The 22,342-nt window shown below is 34.8% G+C and overlaps 1 protein-coding gene across 2 annotated transcripts in view; it reads left to right on the forward strand.

Annotated features, from left to right (window-relative positions):
• Positions 1-22,342, forward strand: part of LTBP1 (latent transforming growth factor beta binding protein 1) — a 475,937-nt gene that overhangs the window by 271,024 nt on the left and 182,571 nt on the right. For both annotated transcript variants that reach the window (XM_074288158.1, XM_074288159.1), the window contains exon 8: positions 16,064-16,166. In XM_074288158.1, the coding sequence (XP_074144259.1) occupies positions 16,064-16,166 (103 nt within the window). The remainder of the gene's footprint in view (positions 1-16,063; positions 16,167-22,342) is intronic.

Raw genomic sequence — 22,342 nt, forward strand, 5'->3', positions numbered from 1 at the left:
ATTTTAATCTGAGTCCTAGGTTTTTCATCTGTAAATTGGGCATAATGGAAGTTTTTTGTGAGAATTAAGAGCTAATGTAAATAAAATACTTTATAGACATTAAAGCATTAAATAAATGTCATCCATGAGGATAGTGGTAAAGTTAATTTTATTTCATGTTCATGCATTTATCCATTATTTTATTCTTATGTCTATTTTTTCTGTTGATATAGATTGCAACAATTTCATGTCTTCACATTATCTGTAATTGCAGGAAGTTTTTAAAAATGAATCTTCTTGGAGTGAGCTGTCTTTAATTTTTTTGATAGCATAAACTCATCTAGCTCTTACGTATTGTCTCTTATCCATGCTACATGACTGAATCATTACTTTTTCTATTTGTGAATTTCCTCAAAATTATATTTTGTTCCATTGTGAAATAAAGACACAAAGTAAAGTTTATATGCTTAGAAAAAGAACCATGATCATTATCAGTTGATTTGGGTTTTCATCACTAGCAGAAATTATTTCTAAAATTATGAACTTTTCCAGTGTACCTCTTAAGGTCTCATTTATTTCTTCCCTCCTCTTTATTCTTTTTTCCCCACAGAACTTAAGTTTTATAGTTGCAGTCATTGTGTATATTAAATGATACAAGGGCTCTCTGTTTTGCCAATAAATGCAAAACCTTCAAACTAAGTTGGAATGAAAAGGGTCAATTTTCCCCAGTTCCCAACCTACCCCCATTCCATTCAAAGGTCATTTCTACCCTGACTTCTGGTTCTCGGCCACATGGAATAAAATTCTGTGGAAAGCTAGACTTCACATTCATGATACTCAAACTGTGTGATGGCTTGCGCTTGGGTAGGAGTTTGCTTTGGCTCATAGCTCTACTGGGATGTCCCTCCAGCTGGGAAGGACTTCATGCTGAGCCCCTAAATCCTCTCCCACTGAGTATTGAACTCAAACAGTGGCCAATATTTTTTTTTACATGATGGCAGGCTGCAGTTTTCCCTTCTCTCTGATTATCATCACTTTTTCATTTTAATCAAAATTGGTGCTATTTTTCTTTCAACCCTTTGCTAATGTTGAGGTCATGAAGTGCATAAAACATTATTTTTAAAGTACTTAAGGGAAAGAAAGGGGCATAGAAAAAATTTTTAAAGTACTTAATCCATTATATTTTTGGCATATCACATTTTTCATTAAGATGCTAATGATAAGAATTTTTAAAAATATATGTGCACACCTGAGATTTCATCAGTATATAGAGCTCCTTTTTTGGAAAAACCCTCCACTGGTGATCAGTTACTGTTTTCTAATATATATTGAACTGCCTGGGGTACTGAAAGATTGTTACTTGCTCCGTATCAACTTGTCTGTGTAGGCCAGAGATAGTATTTGAATGTAGGCCTTACAGAAGCAAGACTGACCTTTATTCATTCTATCCTGCTTATTTCCTGAATTAAACTAAATTGGCCCAAAATTCTTTTATTTCAAGAAAACCACAGGGTATAAGAAAGATCACTTAGTCACTCAATCAAAGAAGTCCCATGGGCAGCAAAAGGTTTTCTGATTAAACAGCTAAAATATGATCAAGGAAGCTTTAGGAGAAGGAACTAAGACTAGGCTGATTAAGGACAGTTCTGAAAGGGACACTTAATGTCTGTCAGAATTCAGACACAGCTAGGAAAACAGAAGTAAGCAGCAGGAATCCAGAAAAGCAAAGTCAGAATCAAAGACAGCTTTGCCTTCTTTTCCCTAGTCACTTGGCCTGGATTAATATTTAAATGCTTATCTTTGAAATTTCTTTACTACTTGGAAAAGTCTCCAAGACTTTGCCCCACCTTACTTTTCTGACTTTTTACTCAAGCAGATTCCCACCCACTCACTTTATTCCTGTAAATTTGGCCTCCTACTCCCAAGCCTAGCCTAGTGTCCTTTCTCAGCTGGAGGTTATTCTTTTATGTGACCTGCTTCAAGGATCTGGAATTTCCCTCCTCCTCAGAACCACTGAGTCACTTCCTTTTTTCAGATCTTGGCCTAAGAGCAGCACTACTTGATGTTGCAAATGAGTGAGAAGAGCCCATCCTTGTATCCTTTCTATGGCTTTACCTCCAACTGATTCTCAAAAGTATTTTTATTTCTACTCTTTTCCAATTGTACCTTTGTTGATTTGGTTCTGTATTTCAATATGAATCTATTTTTTTTTCCTCTCACAGAACACTCTTTATTCAGCCATAGGGAATTTATTTTATATTCCATTGTGTAATGTAGCTTAAATATAATTATGTACATGTTCCAAAGATACTAACTACTCCCTGTTGCTTATATGATAAATGCCAAACTCTTTTGTTTGGTATTTAAAGCCCTTTACAATCTGGCACCAGCATACTTCTCCAGAGTCGCTACACATTTACTTTCCTTCATTCACTCCAAAGTTTCAACTAAACTGAAACATGAATCTCCTATCTTCATAACATTGCAATAACTGCCCCTAATGCCTGAAAAGCACTCTTTGCTTGCCATCATCTTTTTAAATTTCTAGTTTCCTTCAAAGCTCTCATGTCATCTTCTTTTCTACCTTTAAACATATTTTTTCTTTAAGTATGATAATTTCTATATGAAATTTTGCAGATCTGTTATTTATATTTCTTTTCAAAATTATATGACAAATTCTACATTAATTTGAAAACTGTTGTGTTTGTCTCCATCAATGCCTACTTTTTTTTGTTCATTTAAAAATTTTGCTATAATGATGCCCTTTTCATTCTTTCCTTTGCCTTTTTTTCTTTGGGGGAGGAGCATCACTATCATGTTTCTCCTTTTCTACCCAAATTCTTCCTAATTAAAAAAAATATTGTAACAAATAGCCATAATTAAGCAAAACAAATCAATATCTTAGGCATGTACAAATGATGAGGTGAAGTCTAGTTTTGGGGCTCCCAATATGGCAACCAAAAATATGATGAGGTTTAGGTTTTCGGGTTCCCTTTAGTAGGGAACCAAATGATAAGGTCTAGATTTAGGGAACCAAAATGAGATTAGGGTTTCTGGTGGTTAAATGATAAAGTCTAGTGACAGGTTCAAGGTTCAGATTTGGCTCCCCTGCATCCCCTCAGGATTTGGGACAAGGATAGGGAGTTTTGGGGACTCTCTTCTGGTGGTGCAGGGATTCTCTGTAAAAGAATTTACAGACCCGGAAACCTAGATTGATAAAAGAAGTTTATTTTAGGGGATTGGGAAGTAAAATCCTGTCTGAGAGGCATAAAGTCTCGTTAGGGAAATAGGTGAGGGTAAAGAGAGGATAACACTAGAAGAGAATATTATTCTAGCAGGCAGAGGCTTCCTTGGCATAGCATGGCATAGCCTAGCATGGCATAGCATTGCATGTTTACAACCTCTGCAAAGAAAGGATTTTAGATTGGCTCTTTTATAATAGGAGGTTTGGCTACAAGCTGAAGGGGGCTAGTGGATAGAGTCCCAAGTTAGGCTCATTTACTAGCTGGGTTTTAGCTTGAGCTGGATTTGAATAGAATGAGTTTCTTTAATTCAATAGGATTGGAATTATTTTGCTCAGGATTGAACCAACCCCATTTAGATAACAGAATGAAGCTGTTTATCTTGTTTCCCTCTGGTGGGGTCCCTCACTGAGACTGAGTTGAGGATTTTCTCTTTCAAGGAGTTTTGGAGTTTCAGGGTCCCTTCTTCATAAACATGTATGTTTTAATCAATTTGAGTGCCTCTTTCTTTTTGTCATGTGGTGAGTATCATGTTTCATTAATATTTCATTTGTACCAATGTTCATTAGTTTCATGATTATTATTAATTCTCTGAAGTCATACTAAGTTATTACAATGACTAGTTCTTAAGTTTTTCTTTTAGGTGGAATAGAAAAGCCTTCTTTTGTTCTGACTTTGCTTTTCTGGATTCATGATGCTTACTACTATTTTCCTAGCTATATTTGAGTTCTAATAGGCATTAAATGTCCCATTCAGAGCTCTATAGCTGACTATCCTTAATCAACCTCATCTTAGTTCCTCCCTTGAGACTTCTTTGATCATAGTTCTAGCTTTTCAATCAGGGAACCTTTTGTTGCCCATAGTGTTTCCTTGATTAAGAGACTAAGTAGTCTTCCATACATCCAGAAGTGTAGTCTTCCATACATCCAGAGGTGTCTTTGATTAAGGCTCTGGGAAAATTTTTATTCTCTCTGTAGCTTTCTTAATCCATACTCTGGATGAAATCTGTCTACTCTCATTTCCCACCCCTATCCTTACTCCTGCTACTACTCACAATGTAAAGCTTTCTTGATCAGAGCACTAGTTGGTTTCTCCATCCATCAGGTTGCTGGGTGATCTTCTGTCTCCTTGGGGACTTTCCTGATCAGGATGCTCAGTGGTTTTCTGTTTTTTTCCTAGGACTTTTTGGGACAAGCTGATCCCACTTCTTTCCCCCTTCTTCCTTGATCAAGGAGCTAGAAGTTTGTGTATTTCTTGTGATTTCTTTGATCAAATGTTGTGTGTGGTGTGTTTCCCCTTTGGTTCTTCCCCATCAGGTACTATGTATGATGCTTTCTACTCATGTGTACACTTCCCTAATGGTACTCCTTTTCTAGTCTTAGTTTTTGTCTGATTTGGTGTTGTTCTGGGCTGGATGGAGGAGTTTCTTGAAGTTTCTCTTTAGATTTTTGTGTTCATAGTTCAATCTGTTCTTTTTAGAGTTGGCTCCTGTGAGAGCTACTATGTAATCGCCTTAAAAGGAAGTATCTTGTAGTGCAAGGAGTAGAGTGCTGGATCTGGAATCAGGAAGACCCTTAGTTCAAATGCAATTTCAGACCCATACTAGTTATATGACTCTGGGCAAGTCACTAAAATGAGGGATAATAATAACACCTACCTTCTAGGGTTGTTGTGAGGATCAAATGAAACAAAATTTGTAATGTGATTAGTAAAATGGCTGGCACACAGTATGTAATAATAAATTCTTATTCTTTCTTCTTCCCCTTTTCTCTTAATGAGATGTTTTCTGATTTACCTTGCTACTAGAATTCTATCTTGAAATTACTTCACATTAATCCTTTCTATATGTTGTATTTCTATATCTATATATAGACCACTTCTCCTGATACAGTGAAAGGTCCAGTGAGTGAGCATAGGGAAAATTTCCTTTTTATCTTTGTATTCCCTAGGCTCAGTACAATGCTTGCCATATAGTAAGTTCTTAACAAATGTTTGTTGGTTGATATAATTACTTGTTTGGTGATAGTATTTCAGTGTCACAGTTATAAGATTACCAGTAATAACTTATATGAGTAAATTTCAAGTTACTACATTGTATCTTTATTACAAAGACCTTAGGATGATGAAATAGAGCTGAAAGGGGCCTTAGAGATCACCTATTCCAACCCTTCATTTTACATTTGAGGAAACTGAGACCAGGGAAGGTTAAAGTAATTCATCCAGTTTCACATGGGAAGCTGTCCTTATAACATAGTGCTTCAAGCATCTTGCTATATTCTTTCCCTTAAATGGGAGCAAGATGAAGTAACCTTACAAAGTATTCTACATTTAAGCAAACAGTATTATAGTGAGGTTTTTTTTGGTTTTGTTTTGTTTTGCTTTTTGGTGTCTGTAATGTTGCAGCATGAGGAAGAAGTAAAAATCACAGAGTGGACACTTAAAATTTTAAACCTGCTGCACTTCCATGTCCAATTCATGACTGAAACAGTGGGATCACTGTTATGATTGCTGCCAATTTGTACTGACAAAAATTATAAGCCTCAAGTGCCCAATGAATCAGAGTTGGGAAACATTATTTCAACTCTTATGCTTATCTGAAGATTTAAACCAGTAGTACACACAATTTAATTACTAGTATCATGAAAATGCTTTTAGCCCTTCCTCTAAATGGAGATCAAGTATCAAATAGATCCGACAATTTATATTTCATGAAAGAATATTCCTTGCACTTTATTAATTTTAAAATAACTTAAATTTTCATGTGTTTTTAAATGACATAAGAAATCTTTTGTGGTTTTATAGTTTTATGATAATGGCATAACCAGTAGTGGCTTTTTGGGGAGATAGTCATTCAGAAAAATTATACATAAAGGAATAAATATCTGTATCATTGGAGGGGTAATGTTCATAATGATGAAATTATGGATTTTCTAAAATATTGGAGAGATGATTATTTTAAAAACTACAAATAATATTTCTAAGGCCTCTTAAGTCCATTAGTCCAATAGTATTTGAATAGTATCAACTCCTAGGTAGTTGGCAAGGAGGTCAGAGAAGAGAGATTATGTATGCTACTTTCACTTCTAGGTCCCAACACCTAATTCTTAAAAGTTTTTTCTTAATTTGTTTATTAATGTTCAAGATTTACTTTTATTAAGTTTCGATTTCCATTTTTTCTCCCTCCCTTCCTCCTTTACCCCCTCCACAGGATGACAAATGATCTAATTAATATAGGTGATACATGTACAGTCTTATTAAGATATTTTCACATTAGTCATGTTGTAAAAGAAAAATCAGAACAAAAGGAAAAAAACATCAGAAAGAAAAAAACAACAAAGAAAGTAAAAATAGTATGTTTTCATTTATTTTCAACATGGGAAACCTCACCCGGCCCGGACATGGAAAGGATTGACAGATTGATAGCTCTTTCTTGATTCTTTGCTATCACCTTCTTAAGAAATATATTAGGAAATGAAATTAGAGTATTAAAAACATGATGATAATAACCATTGAAGTCTCATTTACTCCTTTGCTGCCTTTTTTTTTTTTTTTTTTTTGGACCTATCTCTTCATTATGACTAAATGAAAGGGTCTCTGACTAGAGTGTATAGTATTGAATGTATGCATATTGGCGGAAACATAGAACAAAAGAACATAGTATCTTTCTGTTTCTCTTGTCTTCTCTGTTCCTATTTTTAAAAGTCTACCCAGCCCTGTTAGATATAGCTCAGGCAGAGGATATTCCTTGGGAAAAAGATAGACTTTCTGTGGATTGGAGGATATCAATAAAACCATAGCTTCAGCCTAAGCTTTAGCCTATCCTAAAGGAACACCAGATTCGAAAGGACATTGTAGCTACTTCACTGCTACCATGTATGCTGTGCATTCTTCTTCTCCCTTCCCTTCCTGCTTTCTATTTCTTGCCTAATTGGTACTACCATTGGTACATTGGGAAGGGTGTAAAAATCCACTGAGAAGTACAGGGATTCTAGCCTAGGTCAAAGCTCTCTCTCCTGGCTACCATTCTCCAGTGCTCTAAGTTACAGTATAAAACCATTCTTCCTGGCTCTCAGTGCTATCCTTATATTTTCTCAGCCTGTCTTTCTAGACTAATTACACATTATTCTTCACTGTGTTTTCTGTTTTTTGGGGTTTTTTTTTGACAAACTGACCTTCATATATTCTCCATACATGTTATTTCATTTATTCCTCACACAATCTATCTAACATTTCTGGAATGCTTTCCTTCTCATTTCATTTCTTCAAAGCCTTTGATTCCTTCAAGGCTCACTTCAAGGGCTACCTGCTTTAAGAAACCCTTTTTGATCCCCCATTGTGTATGTATGTGTGTGTGTGTGTATTAGTAAAGATTACATACTATATTTATCTTTCTATGAAGGAATATGTTCCATCTCCACATTTGTGACAGTAGGGAATTTAATACTTTTGTCTGTATACTTTAGTACCTAGCACATGATATATGCCTAAGGGTATATGTTTAGTGACTTACTGACTTTAGAAACCATTTAGTCTATTCTTCTCAGTATAGCAATCTATCCTTTCCATAACAATTTTATTCTGTGCTTCGCTGCTTTAATATTACTAGATGATGAAGCTTACTGCTTTGCAAGGCTGCCTATTTAATTGTTAGCTCTATTAGAAAGTGCTCTTGTTGCTAATTTAAAACTTTAATTCTTAAAACTTCTGCCCATTTGGTTCTAGTTCTGCCCTCTGATGAAACACTTAAACAAGATGACACTCTATTCCATAGGAAAATTCTTCAAATATTTGAAGACAGCATTTAGATTCTCCCCTTTACCCACTGTCTTCTCTAAATTAAACATCCTGCTCTTTTTTTTTTTTTATTAATTTTATAATTGTAACATTTTTTGACAGTACATATGCATAGGTAATTTTTTACAATATTATCCCTTGTATTTCCTTCTGTTCTGAATTTTTCCCCTCCTTCCCTCTATCCCCTCCCCTAGATGGCAGGCATTCCCATACATTTTAAATATGTTATAGTATATCCTAGGTACAATATATGTGTGCAGAACCGAATTTTGTTGTTGTTGTTGTTGTTGTTGTTGTTGTTGTTGTTGTTGTTGTTGTTGTTGCAAAGGAAGAATTGGATTCAGAAGGTAAAAATGACCTGGGGAGAAAAACAAAAAAAAAATGCTAACAGTTTACACTCATTTCCCAGTGATCCTTCTCTGGGTGTAGATGATTGATTCTGCCCATCATTGATCAATTGGAATTGGATTAGCTCTTCTTTATGTTGAAGATATCCACTTCCATCAGAATACATCCTCATATAGTATTGTTATTGAAGTGTATAATAATCTCCTAGTACAGCTCATTTCACTCAGCATCAGTTGATGTAAGTCTCTCCAAGCCTCTCTGTATTTATCCTATTGGTCCTTTCTTGCAGAACAGTAATATTCCATAACATTCATATACCATAATTTACCCAACCATTCTCCAATTGATGGGCATCCTTTCATTGTCCAGTTTCTAGCCACTACGCAAAGGGCTGCCACAAACATTTTGGCACATACAGGTCCCTTTCCCTTCTTTAGTATTTCCTTGGGATATAAGCCCAGTAGTAGCACTACTGGATCAAAGGGTATGCACAATTTGATAACTTTTTGGCATAATTCCAGATTGCTCTCCAGAATGGTTGGATTCTTTCACAACTCCACCAACAATGCATCAGTGTTCCAGTTTTCCCACATCCCTTCCAACATTCATCATTATTTTTTCCTGTCATCTTATTCAATCTGAGAGGTGTATAGTGGTATCTCAGAGTTGTCTTAATTTGCGTTTCTCTGATCAATAGTGATTTGGAACACTCTTTCATATGAGTGGAAATAGTTTCAATTTCATCATCTGAAAATTGTCTGTTCATATCTTTTCACCATTTATCAATTGGAGAATGGCTTGATTTCTTATAAATTAGAGTCAATTCTCTGTATATTTTGTGGATGAAGCCTTTATCAGAACCTTTAACTGTAAAAATGTTTTCCCAATTTGTTACTTCCCTTCTAATCTTGTTTGCATTAGTTTTGTTTGTACAAAAGCTTCTTAATTTGATGTAATCAAAATTTTCTATTTTGTGATCAATAATGATCTCTAGTTCTCCTTTGGTCACAAATGCCTTCCTCCTCCACAAGTCTGAGAGGTAAACTATCCTACATTCCTCTAATTTATTTATGATCTCATTCTTTATGCCTAAATCTTGGACCCATTTTGATCTTATCTTAGTATGTGGTGTTAAGTGTGGGTACATGCCTAGTTTCTGCCATACTAATTTCCATTTTTCCCAGCAGTTTTTGTCAAATAATGAATTTTTATCCCAAAAGTTGGGATCTTTGGGTTTGTCAAACACTAGATTGCTATTTTTATTCACTATCTTGTCCTGTGAACCTAACCAATTCCATTAATCAACTAGTCTATTTCTTAGCCAATACCAAATGGTTTTGGTGACTGCTGCTTTATAATATAGTTCTAGATCAGGTACAGCTAGGCGACCTTCATTTGATTTTTTTTTCCCATTACTTCCCTTGAAATTCTCGACCTTTTGTTCTTCCATATGAATTTTGTTGTTATTTTTTCTAGGTCATTAAAATAGTTTCTTGGGAGTCTGATTAGTATAGCACTAAATAAATAAATTAGTTTAGGGAGTATTGTCATCTTGATTATACGATCGGGCCTATCCAAGAGCACTTAATGTTTTTCCAATTATTTAAATATGACCTTATTTTTCTGGCAAGTGTTTCGTAATTTTGCTCATATAATTCCTGACTTTCCTTTGGTAGATATATTCCCAAATATTTTATACTATCAACAGTTGTTTTGAATGGAATTTCTCTTTGTATCTCTTGCTGTTGGATTGTGTTGGTAATGCATAAAAATGCTGAGGATTTATGTGGATTTATTTTGTATCCTGCAACTTTGCTAAAGTTCTGAATTATTTCTAATAGCTTTTTAGCAGAGTCTTTGGGGTTCTCTAAGTATACCATCATCTCATCTGCAAAGAGTGATAGTTTGATTTCCTCATTACCTACTCTAATTCTTTGAATCTTTTTCTCAGCTCTTATTGCTGAGGCTACTGTTTCTAGTACAATATTGAATAGTAATGGTGATAGTGGGCAACCTTGTTTCACTCCTGATCTTACTGGGAAAGGTTCCAGTTTATGGCCATTCCATATGATGTTTACTAACGGTTTTAAATATATGCTCCTTATTATTTTATGGAATAGTCCATTTATTCCTATACTTTCCAGTGTTTTTAGTAGGAGTGGATGTTGGATTTTATCGAATGCTTTTTCTGCATCTATTGAGATGATCATATGGTTTTTGTTAATTTTGTTATTGATATGATGGATTATGCTAATAGTTTTCCTAATATTGAACTAGCCCTGCACTTCTGGTATAAATCCCACTTGGTCATAGTGTATTATCCTGGGGATAATTTTCTATAGTCTTTTTGCTAATATTTTATTTAAGATTTTAGCATTAATATTCATTAGGGAGATTGGTCTATAATTTTCTTTCTCTGTTTTCAACCTACCTGGTTTAGGTATCAATATCATGTCTGTGTCATAAAAGGAATTTGGTAGGACTCCTTCAATCCCTATTTTTTCAAATAGTTTATATAGCATTGGAGTTAGTTTTCTTTAAATGTTTGTAGAATTCACATGTAAATCCATCTGTTCCTGGGGATTTTTTCTTAGGGAGTTGGTTAATAGCTTGTTCTATTTCTTTTTCTGAAATGGTACTATTTAGACTATTTACTTCTTCTGTTAATCTGGACAAGCTATATTTTTGAAGGTATTCTTCCATTTCACTTAAGTTATCGAATTTATGGGCATAAATTTGGGCAAAGTAGCTCCTAACTATTGTTGTAATTTCCTCTTCATTAGTGGTGAGTTCTCCCTTTTCATTTTTAAGACTAACAATTTGCTTTTCCTCTTTCCTTTTTTAAATCAGATTTACTAAAGATTGTCTATTTTTTTGGTTTTTTTATAGAACCAACTCTTAGTTTTATTAATTAATTCAATAGTTTTTTTTACTTTCAATTTTATTAATCTCAACTTTTATTTTTAGAATTTCAAGTTTCGTGTTTTTCTGGGGGTTTTTAATTTGTTCCTTTTCTAGCATTTTTAATTGTAAGCCCAATTCATTGACCTTCTTTTTCTCTATTTTATGCAAGTAGGCCTCTAGAGATATAAAACTTCCCCTTATTAATGCTTTGGCTGTATCCCACACATTTTGGTATGATGTCTCATTTTGTCATTTTCTTGGGTGAAGTTATTAATTATGTCTATGATTTGCTGTTTCACCCAATCATTCTTTAGTATGAGATTATTTAGTTTCCAATTACTTTTTGGTCTATTTTCCCCTGGCTTTTTATTGAATGTAATTTTCATTGCATTGTGGTCTGAAAAGGATGCATTTACTATTTTTGCCTTACTGCATTTGATTTTGAGGTTTTTATGTCCTAGTATATGATCAATTTTTGTATAGGTTCCATGAATTGCTGAGAAGAAAGTGTACTCCTTTCTGTCTCCATTTAGCTTTCGCCAAAGATCTATCATATCAAACTTTTCTAGTATTCTATTTATCTCTTTGACTTCTTTCTTATTTATTTTGTGGTTTGATTTATCTAATTCTGAGAGTGCAAGGTTGAGATCTCCCACTATTATAGTTTTTCTGTCTATTTCTTCTTGCAGCTCTCTTAATTTCTCTTTTAAGAATTTAGATGTTGCACCACTTGGTGCATATATGTTTAATATTGATACTGCTTCATTATCTATGCTACCCTTTAGTAGGATACATTGCCCTTCCTTATCTCTTTTAATTAGATCAATTTTTGTTTTTGCTTGATCTGAGATGAGGATGGATACCTCTGCTTTTTTGGATTCACCTGAATCATAGTAGATTCTGCTCCACCCTTTTACTTTTATTCTGAATGTATCATCCTGTTTCAGGTGTGTTTTCTGTAAACAACATATAGTAGGATTCTGGCTTTTAATCCAGTCTGCTAACTACTTCCTCTTTATGGGGGAGTTTACCCGATTCACATGTATGGTTAGAATGACTAATTCCATATTGCTTGCCAGCCTGTTAACCCCTGCTTATGCTTTTCTCCTTTCCTTCCCTCTTACCCCCTCTCCCCAGTATTAAAGTTGTAAGCACCACTTGCTTTTCACAGCCCTCCTTTTTTAGTATCCCTCCCCCACCTTAAAATTCCTCTTCCTATTTTACCCCTTTTCCTCACAATTTCTGTATTCCCTTCCCCTTAGCTTACTCCTTCCCACCTACTTTTCAATGAAGTGGAAGAAGTTTCACCATAAATCGAATATGTCTATTGATACACACTATGTTCATCCCCCTCCTTTCTTTCTCTCAGATATAATAGGTTACCTTTGCTTCTTCATGAGATGTAGTACCACTACTTTACCCTTTTTTATGATATAATTTCCTTTCCACCTCTGGTTTCTAGGACAAATTATACATGTGTTCTTTACATATCTTTATGGCAGAAATATAGTTCTCAAGATTTCTTTTTACCTTTTTAGAAATCTCTTGAGTTCTTTATTTGAAGATCAAACATTTTGTGTAGATCTGGCTTTTTCATCAAGAATAGATGGAATTCATTTATTTCCTTAAATGTCCATATTCTTCCCTGGAAAACGATGCTCATTTTTGCTGGGTAAGTTATTCTGGCTGCATACCAAGTTCCTTAGCCTTTTGGAATATCATATACCAGGCCCTTTGTTCCTTTAATGTGGACACTGCTAGATCCTGGGTTATCCTTATTGTGGCTCCTCCATATCTGAATTGCTTTTTTCTAGCAGCTTCCAATATTTTTTCTTTGTTGATGGTTTTTGAACTTGGCCACTATATTTCTTGGCGTTTTGATTTTAGGGTCCCTTTCAGTAGGTGATCGATGAATTTTTTTAATGTTTATTTTACCCTCTTTTTCTAAAACGTCTGGGAAGTTCTCTTTGATAATTTCCTGGAAAATAGTGTCCAGGCACTTATTTTTCCTTACATTTTTCAGGGAGTCCAATTATTCTCAAATTGTCTCTCCTGAATCTGTTTTCCAGGTTTGTTGTCTTTCCAATAAGGTACTTAACATTCTTTTCAATTATTTCGTTTTTCTGGTTTTGCTTGACTACTTCTTGGTTTCTCCTTGAGTCATTCATTTCTACTTGTTCGAATCTAATTTTCCATGATGTATTTTCTTCACTCACTTTTTTTATATCTTTTTGTAATTGCCCAATTAAGTTTTTTAAGGGAGTCTTTTTCTTCTATGGAATTTTTTTCCATTTCATCCATTTTATTTTTTAGAGAGCTGTTTTCTTTTTCCAGCTCACTAATTTTATTTCTCAATGATTTGTTTTCTTTATCCACTCTGTCTTTAAATGACTGGGATGACTTCTCCATAGTCTCTTGCCAAGCTTCCCTTTCCTTTTCCCATTTCTCTTCTAGCTCTCTTGTGAGATCCTTTTTTATTTCCTCTATGAGAGTTTTGTGTATCGAGGAGCAGATCATATCCCCCTTAGGGGATTCCTGTGGAGACAGTTTGCTTTTAGTCTCCTAAGGGTTTGAAGTCTGCTCTCTATCCATACAGAAACTGTCAATGGTTAAATCCCTTTTAAATTTTTTGTTCATTTTGTCATAGTGGGAATCGAAGAAAACAAATTGACAAGAGAAACAATTGGTCTGTTTCTGGGGGGGATGGGGCTGGATGGTGTTAACAGGCTTGCTCTACAGACTTCAAGAAACAGCAGCGAGGCACTAATAAGACAGCGATGACTGCTCTGTGTCTGCACTCTGAGGCTCTAAGAAGAGGTGTTTACACTTCTTCTGCTGTTCCTGGCTTGCTGCCAAGATGGAGTATCCACTCTGGTGTAAAGGTCATTTTGCAGAAACAGCAGAAATCACACCCATCTGCCTCTGGTCTGTAGTGTGAGCTGCCTGCCTCCATCTTGCTTCCTGCTCTCAGCCTGTGCCCAGTCAGTTCATCCCCTCCCCCGAGCAAACATAGACCTTTTCTGGCGAATTTCAAAGATGTCTTCTGTTGGTGATTATTTGTGGGTTTCTTTTCTGGTCAAGCATTAATTCTGAGGCTTGTCATGGAGTAAATTCTGAGAGAAAACGCAGAGCTCAAGCAGCTGTCTGCCTCCACACTGCCATCTTGGCCGGAATTCCATCCTGCTCTTTTTAAATCTTGATTTTTGGACCCTGTACCATTCTGGTGTTCCATTTTGAATATAATGAATTGTCAGGTCCTCTCTTAAAAGGTAGCATATGGAACTAAACATGATATTTGAGAAATACATTACTTAAATAGGACTACAATTTTCAATGTTCTAAACTTCTATTATGAAAGCCTTAAGTTTTGTGGGGAAGCTGGTTGGAATAGTGGATAAAGTGTCAGGCTTGAAGTTAGAAAGCTTCATCTTTCTGAGTTCAACTCTGGACTCAGATACTTATTAGTTATGTGACTCTAATTAAGTCACTTAACACTGTTTGTCTCATCGCAAAATGACCTAGAGAAAGAAATAGCAAATCACTCTGCTATCTTTGCCAAGAAAACACCAAATGGGGACACCACTGAACAACAACACAAAACTAATATGGCATGTAAAATCCATTCACTTTAAATTCATTCTTATGCCATATGGATCTAGTTTAATCAAAATACTGTAATATTATGATAGCACCTACTTTGGTCCTTAACAGATTTGGAGATAGCCTATTGCTATTTTTGACTGTGGACCTGTAAAACTGAAGGTGAAATGAAGGAGCTAAATTCTGCAATGAAAACTTTTACCTTGATTTTTTGAGATCTAAGAGTTAGGAGCAACTTGTTTTTAACCTCTCTAAATTGAAAATTTGAGGAAACCACATAAAAATTGGAATTTAAGTCTTGAATATAGAAAAACAAGAAGTCTTGATTGTTTTAATTTTACTTAATAATACCTATGTGGTATAGTAAATGAATGAGCTGCATATGTAATAAAGTTGAATATAAATAGGGGAATTTTAAATTTCCCAATTTAACTGGTTACAAATAGTAATAAATCATTAAACAGTTTGATTTGCAAAGTAGCATAGTGGAAACAGAATTTATCCATATCTAGTTTACTGAACTTGTACACTTTCTATTCTTAACAACTTTTCTGACTTCTCAAATAGTAGACTTTACTTTTCTGGTTTTGAAAGTACTAGCTTGTCTTTTGTTGATTTAGCTGGACTTATCCCCTCACCTGTTTATATCTGTGATATGTGTCAGACTTGTCCACGTAGCTGGTATTCAGAATCAGGCCATTCCCGGTCAGCTCTGCCTCACTGCCACATGTTCCTCTGTGATAACAAAATTGTAAACTTTATAGATGCCAGGATTTTCTGAGTCATGTTTAGGCAATAAGGATGCCCCCAAAACTACCAAAATAGAATTGAAAAAAGACATCTAAAACTCTCTATTAAAGTTAGGTGTTTTCTTTAAAAGCTTAAAAAAAAAAGAGAAGGTATTCAGGAACTTTAAAAGTTTTAAGTGCCCTGAATAGTGACAGATTTTTGTGAGTCATCAGCTTAAAAGTGCCAGTGAAGGGATTACTTACTTGGAAATATTCATTTTTAGTGACACATAAGTCTGTTTTGGCTTTTGTTTAAGAGATGCTTAAATAAGCAAACAAAAACCTTTCCCTAACTCTATGGATAATAAGGGAACAATTTTATTATGTGACTGAAATGCTTCAGTATTCTACAGCTCAGTGTTTTTTATGCTAATATTAACTTTCTTTTTTCACACTTAATCATTGCAGTGTGGTAAAGCACTCCCTGGACTTTCAAAGCAAGAAGACTGCTGTGGGACCGTGGGCACTTCATGGGGTTTTCACAAATGCCAGAAATGTCCCAAGAAGCCAGGTACTTTTTTTATAGTTTATTTATTTATTTATTTTTACAAATCTCTCAACATACTTGTTTAACTTGAGCACTGTAGGCAGTTAATTAATATTCACTGTAATAAAATTGAAAGTTTCCCATAAAATCATATCACTTAATTCTAAAAGGACGTAATGGAGATTCTCATTCCTAGATGCTTTTCAGGACCTAGAAAGTTTCAATTAACCTTTTATTGAACTGGCATTGGATACTTTTAGCTTTTTTTGAGTTTTTTTTTTAAACCAGGCTTATAATTTTGAATCATCTTTCTGTTCCTTTAAGATTACATTTAAAAAAAAAAAAGGTTCATGAAGAGGTTCTGAATTAAAGTAATGTACTCCATATGAAGACACATTAAATGACCTTTTAAAAATTTAAATGAATATTCAGAGTTTTCTAATTTTTAAATAGTCATTTGGGTTGTTGTTCTGTAGATTAAAGGAAGCTTTAGGAACCCATTTACATTCATATCCACAATTGTTATCTCTCCTTTTCTGATTCTTTTTATTTTTCAGAGGAATTTTACTGATGGAAAACATAACAAAGTTGAAAAATACTAAAAGTGTTGCAAAATAAGTAGTTGTTTATAATTAATAACTTGTCAAAGTCTTTCTTTGGGGCAACTAAGTGATGAAATGGTGAGAGAACTGGGCCTAAAGTCAAGAAGACTTATCTTCTTCCTGAGTTCAAATCTGGCTTCCGTCACTTAGTAGTTGTGTAATCCTAGGCAAGTCATTTAACTTTGTTTTCTCATCTGTAAAATGAGCTGGAGAAGGAAAGGGCAAATCTCTCCAGTATTTTTGCCAAAAACACAAACAAACCCCAAATGGCATCAAGGAGAGTTGGAAAAGTCTGAAATGACTGAACAACTTTTAACTTCCTTTCAAAACTATAGCCTTTAAGGACTTGAAAATAATCAGTGACCCTGTTATAATATCCCAACTAGCCTTTTCAATACTTTAAAATGTATGCTATTAGAAGACACCATTGATTTGAATATAATCTCTATCATTTCCTCTTGTTAAAATGCCAATCTCCACAATATTGATAACCAAAGCCTCATCATGAGTTGGAGTTTGACCCTGACTTCTTAGAAGCGAAGTCAACAGAATGCCAGCACTGATAGGTTTTGCCAAATTAGGAACTAGGAAGTATTCACATATAGATCCAAGGATGGATTGTTTGTTTGGTATCTGAGAACAACCCTAGCTATATCTGAAAACCTGTCTCCATAAATGTAAAGTTTTGGTCATATAAACTCTGGAAACCATTTCCTGAATCATGTGTATATGTATGAAATATAAGAATTTGTGTAATTATAAAGAATATCCATACCAAAGAACACATATATCCTTGAAGTATTTTTAAGTCAGCTTAGTATTGGAAGAAATGCAGCTGAACTGTGGAGGAGACAAGGAAACAATAGTTAATATCATTAACCCTGAGAGTCTACGGCCAACATACGTTAAGAGCAAGGTGTAAGTGGAGTTTTTCCTATTGGGAACAGATTGATCTAATGCTCCTAAGAGAGAAACTGTGCTATAATAAAGGTATTGTAGACTTTAAGAGTCCTTATATTCCTGTGTCTAATGGTGTATTTTTCCTATAAGAAGTGAACATCTACTACATAAAAACATGAGAATTAAGTTTTTATCAGAATTCCTTTGGGGGCTCTTGTGTGTTCAGCTTTTTAACAGAATTGCATGGGGTTTTGATCTCAGAAAATACCAATGGGACTTCTTAGTCATACCAAAAGTTGTATCTTTGACACCACTTTCCACTCTGATTACTTTTCTTTTTGGGGCTCAGAGGCATCTTCCTTATTACTTCTAACTCAACTTCAATACCAATTTAACCTAAAGCTCTGTTTATCACATGTAGCATGTTTTTATGTTAGCAGATTATTTAATTACAGTTTGTGGATCACTGCTATCCTATCTGTGACTATCACTTTTTCCTCTTTTTCTTTCTTTATATACTAAAAGAATGTTTTTTGTCTTTTTTCTATCACTATATTCCTCTATTAGCCAGCAAGGTTACATTTTTCTTGGCTCCTTTGGAAAAAGAAAGCTATTTTTTAAATTCTTTCTTACACTGGATGTCTACTGTCCTTTCCTCATTCTCCATTTTAATATTCTTCAGTCCTTATGTTCAATATTTCTAACTGAAATTCATTGTTCTTCTAGTAGAGTTGTACAGTTTCATAGGATCATAGATTTTGATCTGGAAGGAACTTTTAGAAATTATCTTGTCCAACCTCCTCATTATATATATGAGGAAGAACCCAGTAAACTGATTTACCTAAGGTGATAAAATATCAGTTCTGGGACATAAATCTAGGCTCTTTTCTTTCAAATGACATTGTTGTTGCTTGATAATTGCCATCTTCCCCTTCCCTTCCTTATTTCTTCTTCTTCCCCTTCCATTTTGCTGTAACTCTGCAATTTTTCAGTTGAATCTTAGGATTTTCTAAATCTGTAATGATATTGTCTTCAAAAAGAGACTTTTTTCCCCTGAGGCAATTGGGGTTAAGTGACTTGCCCAGGGTCACACAGCTAGGAGGTGTTAAGTGTCTGAGGCTAGATTTGAACTCAGGTCTTCCTGACTTCAGGGCTGACTTCCTGACTTCAGGGCTGGAAAAAGAGGCTTTAAAAAAAACACAAAACTTCATTTTCTATTTTGGTTACTTCAGTTTATTTTTCTTCTCATTGTTAATGCTAACATTTCTAAAACAATATTGAATAATATAGGTGATATATAATATGGTTTTCCTGTTTATCTCTTTTAATTAAATTTATTTTAGCTCTAACTTTGTGATTATGATTGATACTGCTGCTTATCTTTTTATATCAAATAAAGCATCAAAAATTCTACTCCAGCCCTGCATGTATCTCTCATTTCAATTATGTTTCTTATAAACAACATATTGTCCAATTCTGATTTTTAATTCATGCTGCTATCCAATTACATTTTATGAGTGAATTCATTTCATTTACATTAAAATGGAGAATGACTAGTTGTGTACCTCCCCCCATGCTACTTTAACGTTCTCCCTCTATTTTATATATATATATATATATATATATATATATATATATATATACACACACATATATATATACACACATATATATGTATATACATATATATATGTATATACATATATATGTATGTATATATATATGTATATATATATATATACACACACACATACACATATATATAGATGTGTACACACACACACATATAATATCCTTCCTCATACATCTAATTTACTTTTAACTACCTACCCTCCTATTTCTTTTATTTCTTTATAAATTTAGAAGATTTTTATACCCTTCTAGATGTATATGTTGTTCCCTCTTTAACCCAATTCTGATGAGAATAAGATTTAGTATTACTAGTTCTCCATCCCCATCTATTTCCTTCATAATAGTTTTTCCTTTCAGGCCTCATTTATATGAAATAATTGCTTCTTTTAATCTCTCCCTACCCAATTTTATATTTTAGAATCACCTTATCATACTCAGCTTAGCACAAGTACTTCTTTGGAACTACTGAAGTAATGATGACAATCTTCAGAGTACTGATAACATTTTCACATATAATAAGTTAAGAGTTTGGTCTTGTTGAGTCCCTTATAATTGGTATATAATGTATATGTAGAATTTTCCTTTGAATTCTAGTCCATTTATTTGTTTTTGGATTTTTGTCACAAATACCTAAAAGTCTTTCAGTTTGTTAAATATCCATTTTTTTGTTTTTGTTCAGGATTATACTCAATTTTGTAGGTAACTTAATTTTGGTCATGACCCTAACTCTTTTGCTCTTTAAAATATAGCTTTCTAAGACATACAGTCTTTTAATGTAGAAACTACTAGGTCTTGTGTTGCAATGGTCCAGTCTAGCTCCTCTGAAGGGCTCAGAATAAGTCCTTGTCAGGATAAGCAAAAGTCATTGCCCCACATTGGGCGCCAGTATGTAATGTTCTTGAATTGTGAGGGTCCAGTCGTCTGCTCAATTATAATCCTTCTCTGGGAGGAGATCTGTAAAATCTTTTCCTCTGTGCACAGGTTTCTTGAGAGTTCTGAATCTCCTCCAGCTCTTGTCCTTCCTCAAATAAGACTGGTCTCCTTTCAGCCTTCCTGGCGTCAAAACTCTATCCCAGAGTCGATTCTCTCAGACCCAATGCTGCCCTTCTTTTATCCTCCCAGAGAATAGGCAGATGAGAACTCAGTGTGGTGTGGGGAAATACTTCCACCAATGAACTTGCTCCTCTTATAATTCCTAAGGGGTAAAATCCCTTTAGAGGCCTGAACCAAAGGTCTGAGCCAGAGAACTGTCAAGTCAACCTGAATTCTCACCTTGTCACTGTCAAGACAACCTGAGTTGTCACCTGGTAATCCTAACATCTCCTCCTTTCTTTTGATTTAGAACATAGTGTAGTCATGACCTTGAAACATACATCCATCAATATGGGAGACATTCCACATAATTACATAAATTACATAAGCACATAGTAACATAGTAACACATGCTAGAAGTATGTAACAAATAACATGATAAAATAATCATAACTTGAGAATTTATAAATGTCCATAAGTCCATTGTCCATTAATCTCATCTTATGTTAGGAAATCCAATGATTCCTGCTGGTTTTAAAGTTCTTTAACAGTCTTTTTATTAGCCATGCTCTTTCAGTGTCAGAGGTTTCTTAGATCTTCTCCTTTGTTTTGAGGTTTTTCTCTTTTTCTGTCTCTCTCCAGGTGCTTGTTGCCACCTATCTGTTTCCTTCTTCATCTTTTTCCTTCTGTCTGTTAAAATACAAGCAAACCCTCTCTCCCAAGCAGTTAACCTATCTAATTTCCTTCTATTTGCTACTTTTTAAATCTCTTCTCATCATCTGGCAATTATATTGGAGTTGTTTGCACTGGACACAGCCCTGTTGGTTTAAAAGGCCTGTATTCTCCCCAAGTGTAATCCATTTTTGCAATCTGATTGTCTTTTAGCTGACTGATCGGGTAATCCCTTTCTTCCATGTGATTGCTTTTCGGTTGATAGATCACATCAGAATCCTGACCTTCTAAAGGCTCTTTGGGTGTAACCTCAGCTGCCACCATGCCCCAAGTCTTTTTTGCCTGGGGCCCTGGACCTGGGACCCTCATCCCATTTCCCTGAATTAGTCTACACTTTGATGCCCAATGGAGTCCTCTGTTGCATTTTGGACATGGGGTTTTAGGTCTTCTTTCACCCTGTCTTCTCACTCTATCTCCATATTTACACTGAGCTTTTAGATGTCCAATTTTTCCACATTGGAAACATCAACGAGTTTCTCTAGAAGTTCCTTGCCAGGAGGGACCGTGTCTTTCTATGATCATCATAGTCCGGGTGTAAAAAGCATTTGTTCCCACTGTAGCACAGTGTCTTATGATCTCCTCTAAAGGAGCATCTTTGTCTAATCCCTATATAATTCTTTTGCAAATCTCATTGGCATTTTCCTTAGCCAGATGTCTGGTCATTATTTCTGTAACTGCATTTTCTCCAATAGTTCTTTTGACAGCAGTTTGCAAATGTCACAAAATCCGCAAAAAGTTCATTGGGACCTTGCTCTATTTTAATGAAAGCCTCTCCCCCGATCTTTCTGTCCAGGGAGGATACCCCAGGGAGGATTGCAGCCTTAGCAATTTGCTCATATATTGTCATGGTATAATTAATCTGTTCTGAATTCTCTCCATACCGACCTTCACCAGCTAAGTGCTCAAAAGTGAATTGTATGTTAATTCCTATTTCCAAATTGCATCTGACTTGGATTTTACATAATTCATGAAACTCCGCAAGCCATAACAAATTTTGTCCAGGTTCTAGACATGTCCTTGCTATGGATTTCCAATCATTCGGGGTTAGGACTTCATAAGACAAACCATCTAGTAACATTTTAACATAAGTTGATGTAGCCCCATAAAGGGAAGGGTACAACCTTTTTTCAAATCTTTAATTTTATTCAAATCTAAAGGTGCATTTCTTCTCCTTTTTTGACCTACAGAGTCAATATCTTTAATCACAGGATATGCATGTATAAAATCACCTATATCCTGTCCTTCTCTCTTAGCTTTAACCAATGCTTTTTATAATCTTGTCATAGGCTTAGGCTGCTTCAC

The sequence above is a fragment of the Sminthopsis crassicaudata genome, chromosome 2, assembly GCF_048593235.1.
Source record: "Sminthopsis crassicaudata isolate SCR6 chromosome 2, ASM4859323v1, whole genome shotgun sequence".
NCBI lineage: Eukaryota > Metazoa > Chordata > Mammalia > Dasyuromorphia > Dasyuridae > Sminthopsis > Sminthopsis crassicaudata.